The sequence below is a fragment of the Panthera uncia genome, chromosome C2 (genome assembly GCF_023721935.1).
Source record: "Panthera uncia isolate 11264 chromosome C2, Puncia_PCG_1.0, whole genome shotgun sequence".
In the NCBI taxonomy this organism is placed as follows: Eukaryota; Metazoa; Chordata; class Mammalia; order Carnivora; family Felidae; genus Panthera; species Panthera uncia.
Window position 1 is genome coordinate 78,585,312 of NC_064810.1, and position 9,234 is coordinate 78,594,545.

The 9,234-nt window shown below is 48.0% G+C and overlaps 1 protein-coding gene across 1 annotated transcript in view; it reads left to right on the forward strand.

Annotated features, from left to right (window-relative positions):
• Window positions 1-7,469, forward strand: part of MASP1 (MBL associated serine protease 1) — a 60,585-nt gene extending 53,116 nt beyond the window's left edge. The window contains exons 10-15 of the mRNA XM_049629508.1: window positions 141-278; window positions 1,688-1,801; window positions 2,687-2,872; window positions 4,640-4,707; window positions 6,657-6,756; window positions 7,186-7,469. Coding sequence (XP_049485465.1) covers window positions 141-278; window positions 1,688-1,801; window positions 2,687-2,872; window positions 4,640-4,707; window positions 6,657-6,756; window positions 7,186-7,376 — 797 coding nt within the window. The 3' untranslated portion in view covers window positions 7,377-7,469. The remainder of the gene's footprint in view (window positions 1-140; window positions 279-1,687; window positions 1,802-2,686; window positions 2,873-4,639; window positions 4,708-6,656; window positions 6,757-7,185) is intronic.
• Window positions 7,470-9,234: the final 1,765 nt, after the last annotated feature.

The window sequence follows — 9,234 nt, forward strand, 5'->3', positions numbered from 1 at the left end:
GTGCTATTACTTAAAGTGCAGTGAATGCTGGGAAATCAAAAATAATAGATGTTCCTAAAAGACGATGATGAGCTCATACCTCTAGCAAAGAGCAAGATGAAGCCCAGAGTGTGATCTGTCCCTCCCTCCTTTGGCTGCAGTGTGTGGGCTCCCCAAGTTCTCCCGGAAGCTGATGGCCAGGATCTTCAATGGACGCCCAGCCCAGAAGGGCACCACCCCCTGGATTGCCATGCTGTCACACTGGAGTGAGCAGCCCTTCTGTGGGGGCTCCCTTCTAGGTAAGGAGATGTGGAAAGGGTGGGGGACCCAGGATTCGGGGACTGGGTGCAAGTGAAGGGAACCAACCTTCATTCTAGAGACTGATCAAGATTTCTTCATTGAGAATCACTGTCCACACTAGTAGCAGGACCCAGAAGGACAGTGTGGTAGGAAGAGTCCTTAACTGCAGCTAGGAGACATGTGTTCCTGCTCTAGGTTGCTCCTTCAGTCAACAAACACCTATGAAGTCCTGGTCAGTCTCTGGCACTGGGAAGGACTAAATCAAGGAGTCAGACCCTCAAACATGAATTACAAGGCACTTATGTGCAGCTCAAAGGCATGGTGACTAGGGCTGTGGGACTGGGGAGAACCAGGAAACTCACCCTGGAGAAGTCAGGGAAGGGAGATTTACAAAGGCCCTGAGTGCCATATTTAGGAATTTAGATCTCTCCTGAAGGCTGCTGCAGATTTATAAACATATTATGGAAAGTTCTTGCCGGGGTAACACAGATTGAAGGAAGAGTGAATCCAGAAGCCAGGAATTCAGTGAGGTAGCCATTGCAATTGTAGGGAGGGAAGTCATTAGCCTCAGCATGAGGACATGGGACAAGGGAAAGAAATAAGGCAGATTCGAAAGGATTAGGAAATAGGACGGTCAGGATTTTGCAAGGAGTGAACGTGGGTGGGAAGGGGAGTAAGGGTGGGAAAGAAATGGCTGGCAGCTCTTCCCATTGCAGTTTGGTCCAGATGATCAAAGATCCATTCCAGCTCTGACATCATAGGAAAAATGAATAGCAACCTAGAGTCCCTGGCCAGTTCCTGGTCTGATCTCTGAGAGATCAGAAGGCATGAATGGGTCCACATCTGCCTGGGCAGCTCCCAGGCTGCCAGCCTCGTCTCTCACTGACTCACCTTCCTGACAGTACAGTCAGGTAAGGACATGTCCGTGCTAGATCAGTGCTTTTCAAACTTTAATATGAATAGGAATTACTTGAGGGTCTTGTTAAAATCCCCAGATTTTATTATAGAATTAATAAAGATTCTATTTCAGTAAATCTGAGGCAGAGCCTGAGAGTCTGCATTTCTAAGAAGTTCCCAGTTGAGGCTGATGCCTAAAGGGTAGCCAGTAAGCACAAGGCTTTTTGCGGACCCATCTTGGGCTGTGTGGAGTTCACCAAGCCCATAGGTTTAAGGGAGCCCTAAAATCCCATTGAAGATGTTCAGTCTTGGCCTCTTGGTTAGAATAGATAGATGAAATCACAGATTTAAATCCTCATCTTCAGATTAGGGTCAAATGAGTGTCTGAATTCGGGCTGTGAAACACAATGGAAAGGGGAAAGCCTGAAGTAGTCTGAAGCTCTCACCTCAAGGCAATAGAAGGCAGGAGGGGGCAGTCTAGGGCAGTACCTATGTACAATTCTGTTCTCAGGCTCCAGCTGGATTGTGACCGCGGCTCACTGCCTCCACCAGTTACTCAATCCAGAATACCCAGCCCTACAGGACTCAGACCTGATCAGACCTTCTGACTTCAAAATCATCCTGGGTGAGTGAGGGGCAGGCTGACTCCTAAAGCCAACAGTGGTTCCGGGCATAGACTGTGTCCACTCACTCACTCATCAGGGCAGGACACCTGGGACAAAGAATGAGCTAGAACTGGAGTCCAGAGGCCTCAGTCCTAGCCCAAGGCTATGATTTGCAGGTAGTGAGACCATGAGCAAGTCGTTGAAGTCCAGCCCTCAGTTTTTATAAGTAAAATAAGGATCCCAGTCTAGATATTTTCTAAAGACACTTCAGGCTTCTATGAATCCATGGTTTCAGGTAAGTCACACACAGATGATCCAAGCTGACCCTCTCTTTTATAAAATCTAGACCATCAGCTGATTCAGTTCGGTTCAGCACATACTTACCTACTGACATTATGACGGGATCTAAGAACACAGTGTAATTAAGAGCCAGTTCCTGCACCCCAAGGAACTTACAGCCTACTATGAATATGAACACAGAGACCTCTAGTATAAGATAGGAAGCAGAGAGTCCTATAGGAGGGGAACAGATGAGGTACCATTGGAATTCACAAGAAAGAGACTTCTAACTGAAGAATCTAATGCAAGAATCGGGGAAGCTTCATGGAGGAGGGAACACCTGACTGAGGCACTGAAGTGTGATTATATAGTTTGGACATGTGGCAATGATCATCAGAATGAGGATTATAAGGCAATGGGATCAGTTCAAGAAGAAAGCCAGAGGTAGGAGCCCATGACTTTGCAGAATTCGAGTAAGGGGATGGCTGGGAAAAGAGCAGTGAGAGGCAGAAAAGGGTTAAGGCTGAAAGCAGACTGGGTGGGACAGGGGGTGACTGGGGACAAGGTGTGATCTTACCCTCCATGTCTCCATTACCCCCATGCCTCATGGGCCTTCTCTTGCCCAGGTAAGCATTGGAGGCGCCGGTCAGATGAGAATGAACAGCATCTCAGAGTCAAACGCTTCTTCCTCCATCCCCTGTATGACCCCAACACATTTGAGAATGACGTGGCTCTGGTGGAGCTGTTGGAGAGCCCGGTGCTGAACGACTATGTGATGCCCATCTGTCTGCCCAAGGGGCCCCCACAGGAAGGTACTCTGCCGCACGCCTGCTCCTGCCTCTGCAGAGCAGCAGGTGCCTTCACAGGGACTTCTTCTCCAGCCCTGGGGAGGTTCTGGTGCCAGCCGAGCCTGCTGACCATGCCTACGTGATCACTCCGCTGCCTCCCCTAAAACAGCTAAGTCAGAACCGGCTCCATGGCAGGACACAGTAATTAGGCAGGCTTGACCAGTACTGTAAATACTATGTCAGTCAGGATCCAGATGAGAAGACAGAAACCAGACTAGTTATCGCAAGAGAGAGAATTTAATACAGGGCATTGGAGGACTAGGGCAGTAAAGGGGGATACTAATGCTAATGTAACACAGGTAGTACCCACAGGAAGAACCCACCCCTCCTGGGGCTGGGGGAACAAAGGGGGGAGGGGGCAGTCACAGGACCTAGAAACTTGGAAAGGGGATTCAGAAGCCTGAGGAGAAAGCCCTGTGCTGAGGTGCTGGGGAAATAGCCAGGGCCAGCCCCCAGGGCTAGGGCAATGCCAACAGGAACAGCAAGGCTTCCTGGAAACGCCCCCTATTTCTGGGACCCCTCCTCCTCAACAAAGCACAACTCCCATTTTAGAGCCTCATCTGCAGCATCACAAAGCAGAGTAAAGAGGAAGCTTGGGCCCGAGAGACAATGGTTTCATCACCACACAGATTCAAAACCCCACCCTGCCATTTCCCAATTGGGTGACCTTGAGACGGTGTTAGACCCTCAAGGCCCTTACCTCTACACAGAGGATAATACCCCATAGGGTGGCTGTGATATTTAAGTTCAATAATACACTCAAACACACTGGCTTTCTTTTCATCTTGGTCTAAACCCAGTAGTGCCGCATCGTAGCTAACCTTCTTCGGTTTGATCAAGTTATAAAACATGGCTGAATAGAGATGAGCCAACAGGAAAGGCACAGCGATGACTCTGCTTTATCAGATGTCATGTGCCTACCATGTACCAGTTGCTTTGCTTTTGTTAATTTATTTATTACTTCTAAAAGCCTGGTGAAGTGGTATTGTAGTCCCATTTTCCAGGTGAGAAAATGAGTCCTCGCAAGGTGAAGTGACTTTACCCAAGATACGGTTTGTAAGAGGCATAGCTGGGACCAGAAGCCAGGTTTTCCCTCTTAACACCCAATGCTGTTTCCAGTGTCCAGGCTCTTTTTCAAATGAAGAAATGATTGCTCTATCAGAGCTCAACCCATTTCCACACTGTCCCAATATTTGCCAACTTCATAGACTTCTAGAATATCAGGGCTGGGAGAGGTGTTAGAGAATACCAAGTCCAGCCAATTCATTTTGTTTTATGGACAGGGAAGCCAAGCCTCAGCAAGGGAGGGAGGTGAGGGGGCTCCCCGAAGGCATCAGAGCACACTGTGGACTAGGCTGAACTTCTTAATTTCTCACCATTATTGATTGAACACCTACTATGCACCAGCACTGCTGGAGGCATGAGGATATAGCAGGGAAGAGAGAGAAAGCTGAGTCTACTAACTTAATGGAGCCTAAGTTCCATGCTAGTTGGGAGCGGGAGAAACTGGACAACAAATTAGCCAGCTAATGAGTCCTAGAAACAAATGTCCAAACCTCTATTGCAGGTAAGCTCCAACCCAGGAGTTCTCCTCTCCACCATGCTGCTGTTCTCCAAGGGGACAAATTCAGCCCTTCCTTCCCATGCAGGGAATGATGGGACAGCAAGACTCAACCCTCTGAGAACCCCACAGACAGCCTCTCTTCTCTCACTGTGTCTTCCTTCCTCCAGGCACCATGGTCATCGTCAGTGGCTGGGGGAAACAGTTCTTGCAAAGGTTCCCAGAGACACTGATGGAGGTGAGGTTCAATTTATGCCCATAGAGAATGATGCCTCTGCCCTGCATTGACCCTTTCTGCTCCATGTTCCCCTCAGGGATTTAGAGTTTTGGGTGAGAGAGACAAAAGGGGCCCAGACCCACCTCCAAAGTTCACTGGGACTTTGAACCCCAACAAGTTTGGTCTGTTTGTTCTACATGGGGCACTAGTCTCTAAACATTGTTCAGTATTTCTGTAACATATTAAAGACTCAGCTCATGGAAATTCTTCCAGAAAACAGCAGGCTTGGACACCCCAAAAGGTGACCCATCAGTATACCATAAAGATTCACATACCAGAGAATGGGCTAAAGAATGGGCTCTTGAGAGCTGCAGTTCTTGTAGTAATAAACTTGACAGTTGCATTTAGGAGTTCACATTTATATCATTTCATAAAAGAACACTGAACCAGAAGTAAGGAGCCATAGCTCCAAGTACTGGTTCCTACTAACTTGCTAGGTGATCTTAAACAAGTCATTTGCCTCTCTAGATCATTGTATAGTATCTCGAGCTGCAAAGTTAGGGGCAATGCTAGACGCCCCCCCAAGATCTGCCTGACTCTGACATGACTGGGGTTAGTGACTGCCACAGCTAATTTTTGACCTTTCAACATATGTTATTTTAACACACTTCGAAATTTCAGATTTGCAACAGCCATTCATCCTTTCCTTCACTAACTTCCAGGTACTTATTTGGTGCCTCCCATGTACCGGACATTGTACTAGTACTAGGTATGCAGGGGGGTAAAAGGACAGATCCTGTCCCTGGATCTTATAGGGACTGAATCTTCCCTTTTAGTCAAGTGAGGGGGACAGAAAGTAGTTACCAACATGATAAATGTGATGAGGAAGAAGTGCAGGAGGCTCCAGAATGTATAACAGGAAATCCAACCTCATCTTAAGGATACAGAAGGGCTCTCCAGAGAAAATAACACTTTAATACCTGAACAATGAATAGAGGTCAGTCAGGCACTTGATGGTCTGCTGAAGATATGTGCTTGTGACTACTCCATGCTTGTGACCGCTCTGCCCTAAGTTTCTCTCCCCAGTGATCTGGGAAGGCCATGGCCCAAGAGGGACCAAAATGGCAAAGGTCAACAAGAACTATACTTTGGGGTCCCATTCAGTTCTTGGTGTGGGTAAATGAGACTCATATGTTTCTTCATTTTATCCCAGACATCTGCTCCAACATTTACCCCCAAGCTGAATCCAGGGCAATAATAATCACAATACCTTACTTTTACGTATCAATTTATTGCTTCAGTTAAAAAGACTATTCCCTGAGTATTGACTCTGTCCCAAGCTATGTAAGTAGAAGTGGACAAAATACAAACCCAGTGTCCAGAAGCTCATACTACTGTGATGCCTGCTGTAAGGCAAGCAGTGGTAACCCCTATGGACTTAACATTTATCCGGTGTTTGTAATTTACAAAGTATCTGCTTATTCCTCTCCCCTTTGGACCATTCCATGTGATTCGTATGGCAAGTAGTGTGACTTCCATTTCTCAGATGAGGAAGCGATCTCAGAGGTCTGAAAAGCAGTAAGTAAACTATATGCCGCAGGTCCCACAGCCAGCAATTGTAGGGATGGGGGCGGGGGGAGAAGATTGACCATGTTTTGTATACATTCCCATATTTGAAATAATGAATGTGCTAGGCAAGTATTATTACAGATGAGAAAAATGAGGCCCAGGGAGGGCAAAAGACTTGCTCAAGGTCGCACAGCAAGTTCATGACTAAGACTGTAGCAGAACATGATCTCCCCATTCTTCAGTGTTCCTTCACCTGCACAATAGGATAGTCTCTAAGACCAGGTCTAAGGTTCGACCTAAGCTCATCCAGGAAGGAGATGGGGAGGAGCCAGCTCTAGGGGTATCAGAACAGCAAGAACTCCTCAGCCAGGGGTAGAGCCAACAATGGCCTTATGTTGCAGATTGAAATCCCAATTGTTGACCACCGCACATGCCAAGAGGCCTATGCCCCTCTGAAGAAGAAAGTGACCAGGGACATGATCTGTGCTGGGGAGAAGGAAGGTAAGTCAAGAGGATGGCATACAACAGGGCACCACCAGCAATGGAAGGACTGGAGATCGTCCAGTCTTTAAGGCTGAACAGAGGAGGACTCAGAGAGGAATGGGGGAGGTCACGAGAGGAAGGATTCCACTGGAGAATTACACTGCGTCAGAGAAACGAGTGCTAAGAAATTCCCATCATTCCCATCTCCAAGCCCAAGGATTCCCCTATGAAAGGAGAGTCCCGAACCTGCCTGCAATAACTGAAATCACTGAGCTCTCGGGAGACCGGACAGAACTGCAGAGTCCAGGTTTGGGTCACATGGTCTGTTGCGCCCCCTCGTGTTCAATTCTCTGAACTGCAAGTCAGATGTAGGGAAAAGGAGGCTCCTTTGGATTTATTTGGGGCTAGGAAGGGGAAAGCTTTAACATGCATCTCCTTTTCATTTAGGGGGAAAGGACGCTTGCTCAGGTGACTCCGGAGGCCCTATGGTGACCCTGGATAAAGCGACAGGCCAGTGGTACCTGGTGGGCACGGTGTCCTGGGGCGACGACTGTGGAAAGAAAGACCGCTATGGAGTGTATTCCTACATCTACTACAACACAGACTGGATCCAGAGGGTCACCAGGATAAGGAATTGAATTCTGTTCCTCACCCCCAACCGCCTGCCCCGGGTCACTCAGCAGCACAGGATAATTATCTGATGCAAGATGGCCACCCCTCACCTTTCACCCATTTCGTTCAGCCCACCCATTACTGGCCAATAAAGAGGTATCTCAGCCCCCTCTCCACACTCTGTAAAGGAGTAGAGTAGCTGAGTGATCAGAACACAAGGCTGAAGCCAGGCCCTATCACTTACTGACATTGCGTCATTGGGCAGGTGGCTTTACCTCTGAATGGCAGTTTCTTTGTCCATATTATAAAAATGGCATACCTTACCTACCTCAGAAGAGTCTGATGAAGATAAAATTAATTAATATATACATAGCACTTAGCACAGTGCAAACATAAGTCCTCAATAAACATGACTTAGCAAAAGTCATTGTGTTTACCAGGCAAATGAAGTTCTCCCACAAATCCCGTCGGGTCTTAGGGCTGCTCAGTGTGTACCCTTCCCCTCAACCTTGACCATCTCCTTCATCTGCCTGAAAATGTTCCATGATTCTTTGCTACCATGTACTTTTCTCAGTCCCAATCCATGTTCCCTATTAAAAAAAGAAAAAGTGACAAGTTTCTAAGTCCAATAGCATGTCCCATAGCAATGTGCTTGTGAATGTGAGCTGGACACGAAACTGAGAGAGTGCCCGAGAGAAGCAGGACAGGAGGAGGGGGGCAGACCAGGAGCAGTGGACTGGGAAGTCAGATGCCAGGTTTTACAAATAGCTCTTCCCCCAGCTCCTGTGTGGCTCTATGCCAGTCCCTTCCCCTCATCTGAAAGGACCCTCCCAGCTCTGACAGTCTAGGATCCAACAAAGACATGTTTCTCTAATGAGATGAGTTGAAGCTGAAGTAACCAAAAGGCAAAAATTACTTTAAGGTTCAACAGAGCTTTGATGCAGACCCAATACTGCATCCACTGCTCTCCCCATCCCCACCCCGTCTACCATGCCCTGGTTTCCAAGAATGTCACCTAGCAAAGTGCTAGCCAAGGGAACTTTCCACATTCCAAAGCAGAGCATCTGCTCCTACCCTTCCTGGGAACCTGAGCTGCACAAGGTCAGCCCTGGTAGGCTAGACTCAGACCCCTGAACTCTTCCTTCTTATGTCCCCAGCTAACCCCAAGCAGCAGTGCCACTGATTTCACACCCTGTCCCTCACCCTGAATGCCCTGGCACTGCAAGATCACAAGTGTTTCCCAGGCAGAATGCCTCTCCCCTCCAAGAACCACCTCCTCTCTGGGGAGACCTCATCCCCTCCAGAGCTCTGAGATTTAAGCTCTTCAAGGGTCAGAAGCCCCAGGTTCCTGTCTTCTATTTTATCAAAATTGGTCTTCGTGGGAGATTCTAGTTCTTAACCTGCACTGCGGTTGGTGGACTCAGTCAGAACCTCTTGTTGGAAGATGAAGATACCGAGGGGTGAGAACTCACAGAAACTAAGCACTAGGCTGAGTGCTCAGGGACAGCAATTCACAGCCTGCTGCTGGTTCCATGAGCAAGTCATTCTACCTCTCTGGGCCTTGTGGTCCATGCTGTAAAGGGAAGATGGCAATGGGTACCCAACTTCATCAGATATATGTCAGACGAGCTGGAGCTCTATCTCAGACACCAAAGAATTGCAATGCAAAGTTTTGGAGTTGCTGTAAGACATTCCAAAACCCCATACCTTCCTACCTCACAGCACTGCCCAGGTGTCCCCATGTGCTAGGCTGTGCCGAATACCAAGTTGAGGGAAGCATGGTTCATGCCTTCCAGGAGCTCCTACAGGTGGAACTGACACATCCACAAGTGACTACCATGAACAGAAGGAACCCAGCCAAGTGCTATGTTTGGGAGCAGCATG